This window comes from Molossus molossus, unplaced genomic scaffold (genome assembly GCF_014108415.1).
Source record: "Molossus molossus isolate mMolMol1 unplaced genomic scaffold, mMolMol1.p scaffold_m16_p_3, whole genome shotgun sequence".
Taxonomy (NCBI): Eukaryota; Metazoa; Chordata; class Mammalia; order Chiroptera; family Molossidae; genus Molossus; species Molossus molossus.
Genome location: NW_023425366.1, coordinates 99,570,677 through 99,587,851, shown reverse-complemented (window position 1 = coordinate 99,587,851; position 17,175 = coordinate 99,570,677). Strand labels below are relative to the sequence as shown.

Sequence of the window (17,175 nt, the reverse complement as noted above, 5' to 3'; positions counted from 1 at the left end):
TGCCCTTTCCCCTTAGTCCTGTCTGCAGGTGTAGCAGCCAAGGCAGCTGTGAGGACAAAGGCCTCTATGCAAAAGGTGACAGAGGAAAGATGACAAAAGCCTGGGTCCCTGATGGCATAACTGAGCACCAGACCCTACTGTCCAGTCTCAGATTCCTTTTTTAGACCAGTAAATCTCTAAGTCACTGTCAAGCAGCAGGTGTTCTTTTATTTGCAGCTGAATACAAAATGTTCACACATATTCAGCTTTGGACTATTACAGATTTGGGTTTAGATCCACTCTCTCAAAACTGCTCTTATCGAAGTCACTAGATTAACTTAAGGAAATGACAATAGCTATTGTAATAAACAAATCCTTAAATCTCAGTAGCTTAACACAATGAAAGTTTATTTCTTGTTCATGTTGTTAACCTAAAAGTAAAAGGCCAAAGTGAGAGGCAACAAGCATTTATTTGAGATTGAAAAAAAATAAAAATAAAAGCTATTGACCTAAGAAATATCCAAACCTGTAGAAAACTTTTTTTTTCTTTATTGATTTTAGAGAGAGAGGAAGGGAGAGGGAGAGAGAGAAACATTAATGAGGGAGAACATTATTTGACTGCCTCCTGCATGACCCCACTGGGGATCGGGCCCACAACTTGGGCATGTACCCTGATCAGAAATCAAACTGGTGACCTCTTGGTGCTTGGGTCAACACTCAACTGAGCCACACCGACTGGGCCCTGTAGAGAATTTTTATAAGAATTTATTTGAGCCAAATTGACGAAATATGCAGCAAGCAAGATCTCAAATGCTCCCCAAAATGATAGCTTCCAGTTTCTTTTTAAGAATTTTATTTTATTTTATTGACTTTTAGAAAAAGAGGAAGAGAGAGGGAGAAAGAAACATCAACGTGAGAGTGAAACATAGATCTGCAACCAGGGCATATGCCCTGACTGGGAATCCAGCTGGCAACCTATTAGTGCACAGGATGGCATCCAACCAACTGATCCACACTGGCCAGGGCTTGCAGTTTCTTTTAGGCCTTTGCTCCATAGGAGGGAGTGGAAGGAAGATCACATGAGGGCAGGAGAAAGCAAGGTGGGACTAGATTACAGGAGAGTTAATGAGATTATGTGTTTGCTTGAGGGTGGTCCCCTTTAGAAGGAGGGGCCTGAAAGAATGGTCAAATACTGTATTAGGATCCTCTGAAGGGGGACATTTCAAAGGCATGTTAATCTGTTTAGACACACAAAACAATGGACAGGGCTTGCTTAAGGCAAAGATAAGCCTTTCACTAGAGAAGTTGTACCTGGGGTGTGACTACCCACCATGACCTGCACAGTTAGGAATTTCATGTAACTTTCCACAGAACCTCTTTTTCCATCCACAGAGCTATTGTACACTGATTTAGGTAGAAACTCAAATAGTGTTTCAATTAGGAAGCGAAAGCAAGAGGTATTTATGAGAAGGGGAAGGGGATATGTACATGAACAAAAGGAAGGAATTTCTATAGGTGCAAATAAGCTAACATTCTAAAGAATATCTTTAACTTTCAGTTCAGTAGTCATGTCTGATTTGTTATTAGCTTTACAAATAGCAGTTTGGAATATTATACTGCTTTAGGCCCAGTCCAAAAGTTATTTTGTCCACTTTTATTTTTTTAACTTATCTTTATTGTTGAATGTATTACAGATGTTCCTCATTTTTCTCCCATTGACCCCCTTCTCCCCACTCCCACCCCCCTTCTGCCTTTTCCCACTCTGTTGTCTGTGTCCATTGGTTATGCATATATGCATTGTAAGGAGGCCAGGCGCCGCCGGTGGGAGGTGGGAAGAAACCAGAGAGCCAAACTGCCGAATAAGCAGAAATCGGGCTTTATTGGGTACACTCCGGGCGGGTTCACAGACTCCAGGGGTCGAGTCCGAGAAGCCGCGCCCGATGCTGGGGTTTGTGATTTTTATATCTGCGCCTATGGCAGCGGGAACTTGTTGTTAGGGTTAGGTCCTGAGGGGCTACGCATGGGGGCCCCTGGAATGTGAGTCTATTGTCCCGGAGCAAAGAGTTCCTGGACTAGGACAGGAGAATGGGACAGGAGTTGATCTATGAGTTGGGGGAAAACAGTTCCTGAAACAGGGTGGGAGTCTGGGTTGGGTAAGCGAGGTAATGGCTGAGCAGCTTGCCTGGCGCCAGTTCCCAGGCTATCGGACATGCATATGAGTTCTTTGGTTTATTTCTTCCCACCCCTCAAACCCCCTTCCCTTTGAGGTTTGTCAGTCTAACAACCAATTTGTACTTCTTAATCCCTTCACCTTTTTCGCCCATTCCCCCAACCCCTCTCCCATCTGGCAACCAACAAAATGTTCTGTGTATCTATGAGAATGTTTCTGTTCTGCTTGTTCATTTTGTTTGTAGATTCAACTGTTGATAGATATGTATTCATTGCCATTTTGTTTGTTCATATATTTTATCTTTTTATTCAAAAAGACCCTTCAACATTTTGTATAATAATGGTTTGGTGGTGATGAACTCCTTTAGCTTTTCCTTGTCTGGGAAACTCTTTATATGGCCATTGATTCTAAATGACAGCTTTGTGGGATAGAGTAATCTTGGTTGTAGGTTCTTGCTTTTCATCACTCTGAATATTTCTTGCCACTCCCTTCTGGCCTGCAAAGTTTCTTTTGAGAAGTCAGCTGACAGTCTTATGGGAGCTCCCTTGTAGGTAACTAGCTACCTTTCTCTTGCTGCTTTTAAGATTCTCTCTTTGTCTTGAACCTTTTGCATTTGATGATGATGTGTCTTGGTGTGTGCCTCTTGGAGTTCATCTTGTTTGGGACTCTCTGTGCTTCCTGGACATGTATGTCTGTTTCCTTCACCAAGTTAGGGAAGTTTTCTGCCATTATTGTTTCAAATAGGTTTTTGATTTCTTGTTCTCTCTCTTCTCCTTCTGGCACCCCCAAGATGTGAATGTTGGCACGCTTGAAGTTGTCCCAGAGGCTCCTTACACCATTCTCATTTTTTGGATTCTTTTTTCTTTTTGCTATTCTGATTGGGCGTTTTTTGCTTCCTTATATTCCAAATCAATGGTTTGCTTCTTGGCTTTACCTACTCTACTATTGAATCTGTGTAAATTATTCTTTATTTCAGTTAGTGCCTCCTTCATTTCTGACTGGTCCTTTTTCTTTTTCTTTTTAATCCTCACCCGAGGACATTTTTCCATTTTTTGTTCAGATAGAGCTGGAGGGAGAGAGAGGAAGAGAGAGAGAGAGAGAAACATCTACGTGAAAGGGACACATAGAGTGGCTGCTACCCGCACAACCTAACCAGGGCCGGGGACAAACTGCAACTGCGATACATGCCCTTAGCGGGAACTGAACCTGGGTCTCTCCGGACCGCAGGCCGATGCTCTAACCGCTGAGCCAAACCGGCCAGGGCCTGACTGGTCCTTTTTTATGCTCTTGAGGCCCTCACTAAGTTCGCTGAGGTTCTCACTAAATTCATTAAGCATCCTTATAAGCAGTGTTTTGAACTCAGCATCTGTTAGGTTGCTTATCTCCATTTCGCTTAGTCCTTTTCTTGGGGTTTTGTTCTGTTTTTTCATTTGGGACCTGTTTCTTTGTCTCCTCATTTTGGCTGCCTCCCTGTGTTTGTTTCTATGTATTACTAAATGAGAGGTATGGGGCTAGCTGAGACCAGATGCTGCTTGTTTGAAAGAATTTAAGAAAACCTGAAGCAGGATCCTAGACAGGCCAATCCTATGGTAAAGCAACTGGCAACAGCTTGGGTGGGTCTGAAAGTTGGGTGGGACGGGGCCTCAGGGAGTCACCAGGGCGGGGCTACCAGTGTGAGCCAGGTTGCTGGAGTCCCAGATATGGCGGCTGTCTGCCGCCCCAGGGAAGGGCTCACCAAAGGAACAAAGGCCTCTGACAGCACGTCTGTCCCAGAGAAAGCCCCCTCTCCAGCCCTCGCTTTAGTGCCAAACAGCTCAGTTCTTCCCTGTATGTCCTGGTGCCTTTCAAGCTGCCTCCCCCACCCTGGAGCCTGGAGGTTGCGAGTCTGAATAAGTCCGTGTGGGGCCCTCTAAGAGGAGCTGCCTGGGGCTCCAGCTGCCTCAGCCTCCCTGAGCCTCAGTTCCCACAGGTTTTTCCAGCCAGAAGTTATGCGGACTTTTCTTCCTGGCTCTGGAACCCTGAGCTGGGTGCCTGGTGTGGGACGGGGACTCCTCAGTCCTCAGGGAGAACCTTCCCAGCCGAGGTGTCCTCCTGATTTTTATCCGCCACACGTGGGTGTGGGGCCAGCCCTTCTGCCTCTGCCCCTCCGACCAGTCTCAGTGTGGCTGCTGCTTTAATTCCATAGTTGTAGGACTTCCATTCAGCTTGACTGCAGGCAGTTTTGAATGATGGTTGTTCTGTAGTTTAGTTGTAACTTCGATGTGGTTGTGGGAGGACGCGATACCACATTCACCTACGCTGCCATTTGACCGGAAGTCTATTTTGTCCACTTTTAACATACCAAAGACTTGAGTAATGTGGTCAAAAAGGGGCCACATGCTAAACTGACAAGCCAGGGAAGCCTGCATGGAGGTCTTGCAAACTCAAAGACCTAAAGTAACCACAAAGGGTGGTCTGAATTAAAACTTTTTTTTTTTTTATCCTCACCCGAGGACATTTTTCCATTTTTTGTTCAGATAGAGCCGGAGGGAGAGAGAGGAAGAGAAAGAGAGAGAAACATCGATGTGAAGGGACACATCGAGTGGCTGCCACCCGCACGACCAACCAGGGCCGGGGACAAACTGCAACCGAGGTACGTGCCTTTAGCGGGAACCGAACCCGGGTCTCTCTGTACCGCAGGCCGACACTCCAACCGCTGAGCCAAACCGGCCAGGGCCTGAATTAAAACTTTTTAACTAAAAGCAGTTTATGGCAGGCAGGTAGTCATGTCCTAGCCGGGCATCTTCCCTGACAAAGGTCAACTTTCACCTTAGTTCTGAGCCTATTGTCTTTTTGCATCTATGATAACAGACCTTTGGAATGTCAGGTAACTTCCCTTGTTCCAGACCCCTCAGGGCACAACCAATGGGCAGAGATTATAAATCCCCTAATTCTTGTTAATTGTTGATTGTTAACTATCCATTAACTATCCGGCACCCACCTATGTAAAAAAAAATGTATGTATATATCATTTTACTTTTTATCCAATCCCAGAGGTTTCCCCACTTTGCTTTCTTCCGCCTCCCTAAATCTATCACCAGTGGATTTCATGTAACTCACTTGCATCTTCTCTTTTGATTGTAATGTATAAAATGAGGTGAATAACTGCCATTCTCAAGCATTACCTCAGCCTGTTGAGATTTGGCAATTGTTGACAGTTTTGACTCAAATAAACTCACAAAAATTCTTCACAGGTTTGAATGTTTTTTATGTTGACAGTAGTAAGACCTGCAAGGCAGTTCCTCTGGGACACAGCTCCAACTTCAAAAAGCAGCTGTTGCCCTGGCCGGTTTGGCTCAGTGGTGAGAGCGTCGGCCTGCGGTGCAGAGAGACCTGGGTTCAGTTCCCGCTAAGGGCATGTACCTCCGTTGCAGTTTGTTCCCAGCCCTGGTTGGGTCGTGAGGTGGCAACCACTCAATGTGTCCCTTTCATGTCAATATTTCTCTCTCTCTCTCCCTCCCACTCTATCTGAACAAAAAAATGGAAAAGGTGTCCTCAGGTGAGGATAAAAAACAAACAAACAAACAAAAAGCAGCTGTTTAGCCCGGTCGGTATGGTTCAACGGTTGAGCATTAACCCATGCACCAAGAGGTCGCCAGTTCGATTCCCAGTCAGGGCACGTGCCCAGGCTGTGGGCCCAATCCCCTGTGGGAGGTGTGCAGGAGGCAGCCAATCAATGTTCTCTCTCATCGATGGTTCTATTTTTCTCTCCCTCTCTCTAAAATTAATGAAGAAAAAAAAATTTTTAATTAAAAAAAAAAGCTGCTTTTTATATCATTTTCACAGTGTTACAGCCCAATGCAGGTAGTTCAGGAGGGCACTGCTCCACACAATCATTTAGGGTCACAGACTCCTTCATCTTGTAGCCCCAATGTCCTCTGGGTGCTTGGAGCCAACTCCATAGAGAATCATATACTAGCTATTTTTTATTGTCCAGGTCTAGAAATGGAATACTTTACCCTGTTAAAGAACATAATTAAGCCAAGTAAATTAAAGATCTGAGTTGGCTTTATTAAGTGATTCACGACTGGAGCAGCGTCCCATCCCTCAACTAGAAGGACACTTGGTTGAGTTGTACAATAAGGGTTTTGTGTGTGTGTGTGTTCTTTTCCCAAGTTCACATGAGACTGGTAATGTAATGATTATCTTTACAAGGTTTTGTTACCAGAAAGGGACCAGGCCTGGAGCGGGTCTGCCTCGAGCCAGCCTATAGTGTGTGGGTTCTTGACTTCATGCAGGAAAGATTGCACAACACAAGTCCAGGTGATTTTGAGAGTACGTTATTAAAGCTGGGGACCGTGAAACAAGGAAGGGCCTAGGATAGAAGAAGCCACAGGAGAGAGACAGACAGAGCTGCTTTGGCTCTCTAGAAATGTTACGGGAAAGAAGTAAGACGGGGCTGCTTTGGCTCACTGGAGAGTCAGGGAAAAAGGGGCCTTGGGGACAGGTCCAGGGGTTTAGTCTGGGGCAAGCTGCTGCTGCCCATTGGTCCCCAGGTTGCGAGCCTCATAAGGTCCCTTAGAGTTTAGGAAGTGCATGCCTGTGAGGGAGGGGAGAGGGGCAGGCATGCTCCTGGGAGAGCTTGACTGAGTCCTTCGTCTTGAGGGTTTTTAAAGCTGAGAGTTTAGGGGATGTCTTAGGAGAGAATCTCAATAGAATATTCTTCAGCTTTTTCATGTGTGCCCTTTTAGGGCCCGTGGTCTCCACTGATTGGTCAACACTAGGGGTCATTAGTCGTGGTGTGGGCACCTCGTTTTGCTGCTTTTGTGGGCCTGGAGCTGAAATACAACTGATGTTATCTCTACGGAGGAAAGGCCAGGTGGGTCGAAACTGAATGACCAGTGATATGCCAGGAGAGAAAAGCCACCCTGTTTTGCCTGTTGTTAGGCACCTGGAGCTTTCTACCCTGGTCACCTTCTGTATCTGGCTTTAAATTGTTCAGCTACCTCAGTTTCCCCATTCCACATGCCAAGAAATTTTCCTAGCTTCTTATTATCCTGCCTCAGTTTGAGAGAGGCTCATCTCACATAAGTGCTTGAACACCCTATCATCACCCTTAAGAACTACAAAAGGATTGAAAAGGGAAGGTATTTATACCAGAAAGAGGGTAGGACTAAGAAGTTAAGAGTAGATTATTTCAAGAGACGATACTTTCTAAGGCAAGTAGTGTCCATCAGGAAATTTCAGACTGATTGGTTTAAAATTCCAATCCTGGGAAAGGCTGAACCTGTAATTAAGTTAGTTATTAAGTTTTTGGGTGGTGGCCTAGCTTAGCAAAAGTAACTCTATTTTGGCCTTTTGTTTCTTTAACACCTCCATACACATTCTATAAGTCAGAATTCAGCTACATGGCCACATTTGAAAGCAAAAGAAGATGGAACACATAGTCTAACTTGGGAAGAGGCAAACTTGGCAACTGGTGTACACTAGGCGGGTCTGTCTAGGCACCAGAGACTTCCACGTCTCTATATCCAGTGCTTCTTAAGCTTCACTTTACACCACCTCTTAGCAACATTGGGCAATGTTAACTATCCCCCATCTTCTTAAAACTCTGTTCTTGGCATCCTTACCAACTTTCTCTGGGTTTTCTCCAACATTCCTAGACATTCCTATTCCACTCTGAGCCGTCTCCTCTTTCCTGCTCTCCCTGCACAATCTCACCTTTACCAGCTGCCTCAATCACCACCAGTTATACTCAGGACCCTAAATCTGTCTGCAGTCTGACCTCTCCATTGTAACAGCAGGAAAAGTCTCCTCTCTATAATGGCCTGAGGGCTAATAGCTCCTGCTATAGATATGCTAATTAACTAGAGGAATTCTGCTAGAGGCTTGAGCAGCCCCCTTGTGAGCTAAGAGGTGGGAAAATGTGCACGAAGTAATAACTGTTTTTCCAAGATTCACAGCAGTGTTTATAACTAGACTCAGGTCATCATCAGGGGTCAGTGGACCAACCTGAAACAAAGGGAATTTAGAAATGTTGTGCTCTTCCTTGTCCCTTTAGATACCTACCTGTCTACAGCCAGCACCTACTCCTTGCCTCACCTTTCCTCTCTTCCCTTAACAACAAAAGATGCCTGGATTCCAGACTCTCTTAAGATGGATTTGAGAATTAGTTCTCCCATCTTCTCAATGTAGGCCTTCTCAATCAATAAATCTTCCTTTCCTTGCTACAAACTTTCGTTTGGCCTTTCTTTTGAAGCATCAGGCACACAAACCTTGGACCTGTAACAAACTCGGGACTCTGCCATCAAACAGCTTCCTGTATAGCTTCACATGGACTCCTCAAATTCAACATTCCCAAATTGTTAATATCCTCTTCACCCCAAACTTGCTTCTCCTGGGTTCTTCTGCTGTGAATGGCACCACCATCAACCCAATTGTTGGCGGCGAAACCACACCAGAATATCTCTGGCAATTGAACCTCAGTTCAGCAACCTTGGTGCTTGGATTCTGGTTAAGAAAGAAGTCAGAGTCAAGACTCAGATACAAGCAAAAGTTTATTTATTTATAAAGTCACAGAGATAGAAGTGAGCCATGGAAGAAGTGAACCAGGTGGACTTTGTAGGCTCAGAAAACAAGTTAGAGGCCAGGTGGAACTCAAGAATTTCCATTTCTGACAAGCTTCCCTAATGACTTGTTAGAGCAGTCCTAGCTATACACACTGACCAGATGCTGCAAGCCTTCCCAAAGGTTGAATAACATGGCTCCCTGCCTATAGGCCACTAGCCACAGATGGCTATTTATATTATTAAAATGAAATGTGAAATTCAGCCCTGTCCTGTTTGGCTCAGCGGTTAGAGCGTCGGCCTGCGGTCCAGAGAGACCTGGGTTGGTTCTCGCTAAGGGCACGTATCTCGGTTGCAGTTTGTCCCCGGCCCTGGTTGGGTCGTGCAGGTGGCAACCACTCAAGGTGTCCCTTTCACGTCAATGTTTCTCTCTCTCTTTCTCTCCCACTCTATGAAAACAATATATCAAAAAATGTCCTCGGGTGAGGATAAAAATAAAATAAAATGTGAAATTTATTCCTTCAGTAGCACTAGCCACATTTCAAGTGCTCAACGCGTGTGAATAGTGGCTACCATACTAAACAGCGTTTATTACAGGACATTTTTATCACCGCAGAAAACTCTGGACTGCGTTGCCCAGACCTTGGTGAGCGTTCTAAAAACAAAGGCTGATCCTAGCTCGCTCTCTCTCTCTCTTGCCCCTAAGAATTTAGAGGCTCCCACTGCCTAAAAGCTCATGCTTTTTAGGAAACATAAGACATCTGGAGTTGGGAGGGCACAGGGAAACTCGTAAACCCACCTACTAAACTACCAAGAAAACTTCTCAAAGGGATCTTCCCAGGGTGCAGGCGAGCCAGAACTTTAAGCTCATTGGCTGATGGTGGAGGGGCGGGCAGTCAGCGCTATATTTGATTGGGTAGCTTTCTTAGAAGAAAGCCAATCGTCGAGAGCGCTGAAGCAAGGCCAGGCTTGCTGTACAGTCCTGCTCCGGAGTTCCGGTGCCCACCGGCCCGCGGCGGGTCAGACTGGCGGTAAGTTCTGACCCCGCCTTGACTCTTCCCTGCCCCCCACCGCAGAGCCCTTTCTGTCCTGGAAACCCTCTCATGGCAGCGGGAGGTGGGGAGGTCGGGGCAGGCCCTCCTTCCCGCTACAGGAACACCCCTTCCCCAGCCCTGAATCCCAGGTGTCCAGTCTCTCTGAGCAGTGTCCCCTCCTGTGAAATGGGATTGTGCTGGTGGCCTGGAGCGGCTCTACTGGGCATGGCGGGTGGGAGAGGTGGGGGTGGAGACTGAAATGCATCTCAGGGCACAGAGGCGGTGTCCCAGCAGGAGGATGGCTCAGGAGGAGGGCGGGAGCCTGTCCGAGATGCGGGCGCGGGTAGGGGCCTCGCACCGCATCACCGACCTAGTCCAGAAGCTGCACTTCTATGACCACTGGGCTCCAGACTATGACCAGGTAAACCTGACGGGGGTCCTCCACCTCCCTTGCTCACCCAGCATCAGTTTTCCTGTCTGTACAGCAGGAATAGATAGCCTTGCCTCCCTGGGTGGCTTGTGAGAATGAAGTGAGAGAGACCTGGGCACAACCTTGCAGTCTTGTCCCCTCTTGGACAGGCCCCTCTTCTGCAGCCCTGCCCTCTGACCAGCCCCATCACACCACAGTGGCCCCCCTAGAGATCAGCGGCCAACCCCTCCCTCCCCACTTTGGGACTGCAGCCCAGGTAGAAGGACTGCCTGCCTGAAGGAGGTGCCTTTGAAAGGTCTAATGGACTAATAACAGAGCGCTGCCTTGGCCAGCAGAGCAGGTCTCAAAAGTGGGCTGGGGGTTGACTCTCCAGTCCTGGCCCCATGGTAGAGGACAGCACCTCATGCCTATCTCTTCTCACTGTAATCCCAGCAGAACCCCCCTACACACACACACACACACACACACACACACACCTCACCACACACATACCTTGAGCTGGCTGTCTCCTAGAATACCCCACAACTGAGGTCCCTGGAAGACGAGGACACAAGGTGGTAGTCAGCTCATCATTCTGTCCCTCCCCAGGATGTGGCCGCCCTACAGTACCGTGCCCCACACCTTGCAGTGGACTGCCTCACCCAAGCCCTTCCAGGCCCACCACAAGCTGTCCTGATCCTGGACGTGGCCTGTGGCACTGGCCTGGTGGCTGCCGAGGTGAGGCCTGCCCATATCCCCTGCCCTCTCTTAAGCCCCCAACTTGCTCAAATTTCTTGCCACCCCTGGCCCCAGACTCACTAGTTCCCAAACACTTGGGCTACATCCACTGCAGGGCCCACTGCCCCCCTTGAGGTGCAGGGACCCAGCTGGGATATGGGAGGTGTGAACTGTAACTGAGTCCTCCCACCCCAGCTGCAGGCTCGAGGCTTCCTCCAGCTGCATGGAGTGGATGGCAGCCCAGGGATGCTGGAACAGGCCCGGGCCCGGGGCCTCTACCAGCGCCTCAGCCTCTGCACCCTGGGCCAGGAACCTCTACCCAGCCCCGAAGGTACTTCTTCTTCTACTCTACACCCCAAGGCCCACCCTCTAACCAAGGCCACCTTGACGGTCCCCCTTTCTCTTAGCAAGCTTCCATCACCCTTGCTGAACCCTCCATAATCCCCCTTCTACACTGACCCTTCATTCCCCTCTGAGCTCCCCAGTGCCTCACTAAGACCCTCTGTGAGGTCCCATGAGCCCCTCTCTCTGAGCCCTCCATCCTATGATCTGACCTCAGCCTTGGACTATGCTAACCTGCCATATCCCCCCACGGGATTTGGGTCCTGAAGACACTAGTGGCTGGCCTGGTCCCTCCCCAGACCCTACAATGGGTACCATCCTCCAGGTGGTCTGAGGCCACACCGAAGACAAACCAGCACATCACATCTGCACATCTCACACAGGAACCTATGATGCCGTGCTGATGGTGGGTGCCCTCAGTGATGGCCAGGTGCCCTGTAGTGCAATACCTGAGCTCCTGCGAGTTACCAAGCCAGGTGAGAAGCAGTCCATCCAACCCCACACACACCGTCCCCTCTCCATACCCAAAGACTCAAGCCTCAGAATTCCTGAGGCCAAGCAAGTGGCATTGTCTTGCCTAGGGTCACACAGCCTAGCCTAACATCCCAGCCACCAGCTGCTGACCTAGGCAAGCAGGCAGGGCAGACAAGTGGCCTCCTTATCTCTTATTTATTAGGCAACCAGGAGTAACTCCACTCTCCTCTCTGACCTCTGCTCCTCACCTGTGAGCAGAGTGGCATAGTCCCTTCCTAATAGGATTACTGTGAGAATTGGGAGAAATAATATCTCTAAGGCCTTTGCTTTAGTCTTGGAATATATTAGGGTCTCAATTCACTTTCCTCATCTTCCAGCTTCCTCACTAAGTCTTGGATGGCTGTTGGATGAGGCGCTCTTTCCTAATCTGTGAAATGGGGCTAATTACTGCATTCCTACTGTGTGTCTTGCCCTGTGCCTGCCTCTGCTCTGGGGAGAAAGTACACACCCTGCCCTCTGGGCTCAGTCCCCAACCCACCATGCCCCTGGTTCCCAAACACTTGGGCTACATCCACTGTGGGGCCCACTGCCCTCCCTGAGGTGCAGGGCCCCGGAGAAAAAGACCAGGCCCGAGGTGGGGCCACAGGGCTGTGAGTGCTCAGTGCTCTAAGATATCAGAGGCATTTCCCAGGGCTGGGACCGGGAGTGAGGGCAGTCCTCACAAGGACACAGCCTAAGTGAAGTCACAGACAGAAAGGAGAGTGGAGCGTGAGGATCATGAGGCCCTAACCTGGCTGCAAGACAGGACCAGGAAGCCCTAAGGTTCCCCTATTACAGCAAGTTTATATCTTCTGCAGGGGCCCAGCAGGGGCTGTGGTTAAGCCTGGGCAGGTCTGGGCAGGCCTCGGAACCAAGGAGGCTGACAGATGCAGGGACATTGGAGGGGTCAGAGAAGGAGGTAGTGATTGGACTTAGGACAGGAAATCCTCATTGCCTGAACCAGTCAAGACCAGGCCTCTTAGCCCAGCCTGTACTTACCAGACCCCTCAGCTGGCCAGAGCCCTGTCTGCCTGCCCTCATGCCACAGGGTTCCCACTTCAGTCCTTCCTCTCACCACCCCTCTCCACCAGCAGGACCTGCTTCTCCTCACCCCTTCCTCCAGGAAACCTTTCAGACACCAGTAGCTCCTCAGTGTATCTGAGCCTGCAATGGGCATACTGCAGGCGCCTGGAAAAGATTTGAAGGGATGAGGTCATTCATTTATTCAGCCAGTGCTTACTGATTGCACTGGCCTTTCTGGGACAGGGTAATTAATTAACCCCACTCTGTAAGCTGAGAAACTGACACTCAGGAAGTGAAGGGCTATGTCCAAGGCCGTGTGCTTCCTTTCTGTGCATCCAGACAGCCATATCCTCCAGCAGAGGGTTGAGGAGGGAGCCCCCTCTGTCCAGGGAAATAAAGGTTCCCAGCATGAAGGAGAATTGGGCCCTAAAGGGGACATAGGAGGCAATCAAGCTGGAGAAATCGAGGGTATTCCTGGAGGTGGAATGGTGAGCACCGAGGCTTAGACATAGGAAAATGCTGCCCTGGAGATAGGCTGAAATAACTTATGTCCTTGAGGACATGAGCCAGAAGAAAAGGGGACTACTACCCTGGCCGGTTTGGCTCAGCAGTTAAAGTGTCGGCCTGCGGTCCAGAGAGACCCAGGTTCGGTTCCTGCTAAGGACACGTACCTCGGTTGCAGTTTGTCCCCGCCCCTGGTTGGGTCATGTGGGAGGAGGCAGCCACTCGATGGGTCCCTTTCGCATCGATGTTTCTCTCTCTCCCCCCACCACTCTATCTGAACAAAAAAAATGGGAAAATGTCCTCGGGTGAGGATAAAAAAAAAAGGGGGGACTACTAACCTGGAACTTTGGCTCCTGCTTCTCCCACACTCACCTGCCTTTCCCCACCCCTCCCCAGGTGGGCTGGTGTGTCTCACCACCAGGACCAACCCCTCCAACCTTCGATACAAGGAGGCACTGGAGGCCACCCTGGACAAGCTGGAGGAGGCCAGGGAGTGGGAACGCCTGGTGGCCTGGCCTGTGGACCGGTGGGAACTGGCTACCACCAAGCTTGAGGTGGTGCCTGGCACTTCTGACGGTGATGGCTTCATCTCGGGCATTGTCTACTTATACCGAAAACGGGAGGTGGCCCAGGCTGAGGGAGTGAGGCCCAGTGCTCAGCCCCTAATTGGCCTCTGACCCTCCAGGTGACCTCAGTCAGGCCTGTCCTCAGGCCTTCTGTAATTCATCTGTAAAATGGGGCCACTGCGCCAACCCTGCTACTCAGGAGAGCTCTGCCTATTAAATGAGCCCCAGAAGGGGCAACAGAATTCTGACTGTGCAGTTCTCGCACCCCAGGAAAGAGTGACATTGTCCCTGTGGAGAACAGAAGTGAGAAGAGACTGGACATAGAGGGCCCCCACCGGGGTTGTCCCTGAGCCAGGCACCATAGGGCCACAGATGAGACTTTGACTCCTCCCAGGGTGGTGGGCCCTCTCACCTCTAACTCACCAAACAGGAAACCTGTACTCCCACATCTGGGCCTTGGTCAAACACATGTCCAGGAATCAGTTTCTTCATCTCCAGAGATTGGAACTCAGGGTGAGGCTTGGAGGCTGCCCCGTGAATAGTGCTGGTGATAATTCTTCCGACACGTGGGAAGACTTTGTGGGGGGAGAGGCTCCAAGCTGGGCCTTCAGGATGAGCAGGATTCAGAGGGGTGGAGAAAGGAAAAAGGACATTCCAGGCCAAGGGCAGGGAAAGCCTAAGCAATGGCCAGGAGGTGGGACCTGGAGAGTGAGCAGACCAGCCTGGCTGCCCAGACAGCTGGGACAAACAGGGAGAGAACAGGTGGCCCATTCACCTGGGCTGTATGTTCTCATCTGTCTTCCCTCCTGAAGTCCCCAACACTTCACCAGGGTTCTGGGCACACATTTTCCTGGGTATGGGCTTCACCCTCTATCAAATGAAGGGCTTGAAAAAGTGATTCTAAAGGTCAGTCTAATTCCAATATTTTCATGAAACCAGTTTTTTAAGTGTTCTCATCCAGGCTGGACACAGTGGGCCTGCCCCTCACTGACCCCCTCCAGCCCTGCCCTGCCCACCTCCACAGCTGAACTCAGAAAGAGTCTTCCCATGCACAGGTCCCATTTATTGTAGAAAATAACAGTAATTACCGTGACAAATAGATCTTAAATTACAAAACAAACCACAGAGGAGGCAGAAAAGAGCTCCAGGACATAACTAGGATGAAGGCCAGAGGAAGACCATTCCCTCTGTCTTCCCCAGCTAACCAATGACCTTCCTAGGGATGGCAGATCCAGAGGTGTCCAGTTTCAAGGGGCCCAGGCTTCTGCTGCTGAGGCTGCTGAGGCTGCAGGGTGGGTGGGAAGGGTTAAGGGCAGCCAGGGCCTCCTCTAAAGCCCCCTCCCCCACCACTCCCCAAACCAGTTTGCATGCAGCGCACCTTCACCCCTCCCTTCTAAACCCGTCTGTCAACTCTGCTCCACAGGCAGGTGATTGAGTGAGGCCCCAGCCGTTTTCACAGCCTCAGGTTTCCACAGGATGTACTCGGAGGGAGTGGAGAAGATCAAAGAAGGAAACGGTGACCAACAGGCATGGCAGGGCACCCAGTCGGGGAGCCCGAGGGGAGTCAGGGCTGAGCTGTCCTCGCCAGCAAGAGCCAGCTCCACTCCACTGCCGTGTCCTGTTGCGGCCGCCCCCTCCCCCGTGTCCATATCCATTCAGGGGAAGGTGGCTAGGAAGTCCTTCAGTCCATCCTTGCTGGTGTAGAGGAGGCCTTCGGAAGGTGTCCACCAGGGACAGAAGGAACTGAGGATTTCTGGCCAATGACCTGTCTCAGTCCCTGCTTGCTCATCCCCCAGCAGCCTGCGGACCACGGCAAGGCCATCCTGGGGTCAGAGGCTGTGCTGAGTTCAGTCCAGGGAGAAACAAAGCCAACAGGGGGAGTTGAGCTGCGGCACCTTACACGTAGTTGCTGGCGGGGGCGGAGCGGGCGGCGGAATACTTGGCGGAGTAGGGCTTGTCCGCGCGGGGTGGGCAGTTGCAGCAGAGCAAGGCCCCACCGAGCATCATCAGGCCGGCAGCCGCCCAGCCCACATAGAGTGAGGCGCCTATCTCCCGCTTCTGACCGGGGGCCACCAGCGGATTGTAGAAATCTCGGATGATGGTGTTGGCCGTCCAGGACACGGGCACCATCACCAGCAGGCCGGCGAGAAGGAATACCACGCCCGCCACAATCATGATCTTGGCTTTGGTGCTCTCATCGTCCACGCAGTTGGTGCACTTGCCACCCACCACGGACAGCAGCACGCCCAGCACAGCCAGGATGATGCAGACGACAATGAGGGCGCGGGCCGCCTGCAGGTCCTGCGGCAGCGCCAGCATGGAGTCGTACACCTTGCACTGCATCTGGCCAGTGCTCTGCACCACGCAGTTCATCCACAGGCCCTCCCAGATGGTCTGCGACGTGACGATGTTGCTGCCGATGAAGGCCGTCACCCGCCACATGGGCAGCGCACAGCTCAGTATGGCGCCCAGCCAGCCCAGCACGGCCAGGGCAATGCCCATCACCTGTAGCCCCATGGAGGCCATCGTTCGGTGTCTGCTGGGATCTAGGACCTGGAAGTCTTTAGGGATCTGGCCAGGGGGTCTGTAGAAATCCAAGTGCTGAGGATGGATACTCCAAGTCCACAGGGATAACTTTCAGTTCTAGTCTGAAGACAAAGCCAGTTGGAGCAGCCTTGGAGTGTCTCTCCCAAGTCAGAAGCACCAGCTCAGTGAGTGTGACCAGGCTCTTTCTTGCCACAGCTGCGACATGCACTGGAGCTAGAGCTGGGGGCGGTTATATGGCTCTAGGAAGGGGTGGGGATAGAGGGAGGAGTTTCAATCCCTGGGGCTTTCCCTGACCAGTTTCTCTGGATTCCTGAGCCCAGGCCAACAAAGGCACTTTAAGTCCCCAGCCTTGGGCCCCTGAGTCACAATCTCATAGGAAACTGCCCTCTCCCCCTGCAACCAGGCCCATGCTGAGGTCAGCGGGGAAACAGACACTGAGTCATAGCTCAAGGCACCTGGAAGTGCCCAGGGCAGGGGTTGCAGGTTTGAGACCTGAAGACTAGGGTCCCCACAGCCCTAGGCTCCCTTATTCCAGGCTTGGTTGGGCAGACAGGCAGATGGGTGGGGACCCTCGGGAAGAATGAAGGTGAGAAGGAAATCCTAAGAAAGCAAAAGCAGCCCCGCCTTGATTACTGTTGTTACATCCTTACCACCATCACTGCTGCCTGATCACTACTATTAAGAGTCTCACTGACCACCATGCATTTGCCTCACCAGTATCCTTGGCATTGGCCCAATGAAGTCAGTTTGGGGGAATGAGGGGCTGGGGGGCCAGGACTCCTGAGTCCATCACACACTCTCCCCA

The 17,175-nt window shown here is 50.5% G+C and overlaps 2 protein-coding genes and 1 pseudogene across 2 annotated transcripts; 1 reads left to right on the top strand and 2 right to left on the bottom strand.

Annotated features, from left to right (window-relative positions):
• Window positions 1-7,191: 7,191 nt before the first annotated feature.
• Window positions 7,192-7,263, bottom strand: LOC118643045 (annotated as a pseudogene).
• A 2,388-nt stretch (window positions 7,264-9,651) lies between these two features.
• Window positions 9,652-13,992, top strand: METTL27 (methyltransferase like 27). The gene is given in 7 exon segments (XM_036279527.1): window positions 9,652-9,725; window positions 10,023-10,149; window positions 10,747-10,875; window positions 11,071-11,206; window positions 11,601-11,693; window positions 13,654-13,774; window positions 13,776-13,992. Coding segments are annotated over 6 exon segments (729 nt in total). The 5' UTR covers window positions 9,652-9,725; window positions 10,023-10,026; the 3' UTR covers window positions 13,903-13,992.
• A 1,644-nt stretch (window positions 13,993-15,636) lies between these two features.
• On the bottom strand, window positions 15,637-16,560 carry CLDN4 (claudin 4). Its single transcript, XM_036279528.1, has one exon. It carries the CDS (start codon window positions 16,347-16,349, stop codon window positions 15,720-15,722), a length of 630 nt encoding a protein of 209 aa, XP_036135421.1. The 5' UTR covers window positions 16,350-16,560; the 3' UTR covers window positions 15,637-15,719.
• Between the last annotated feature and the right edge of the window lie 615 nt (window positions 16,561-17,175).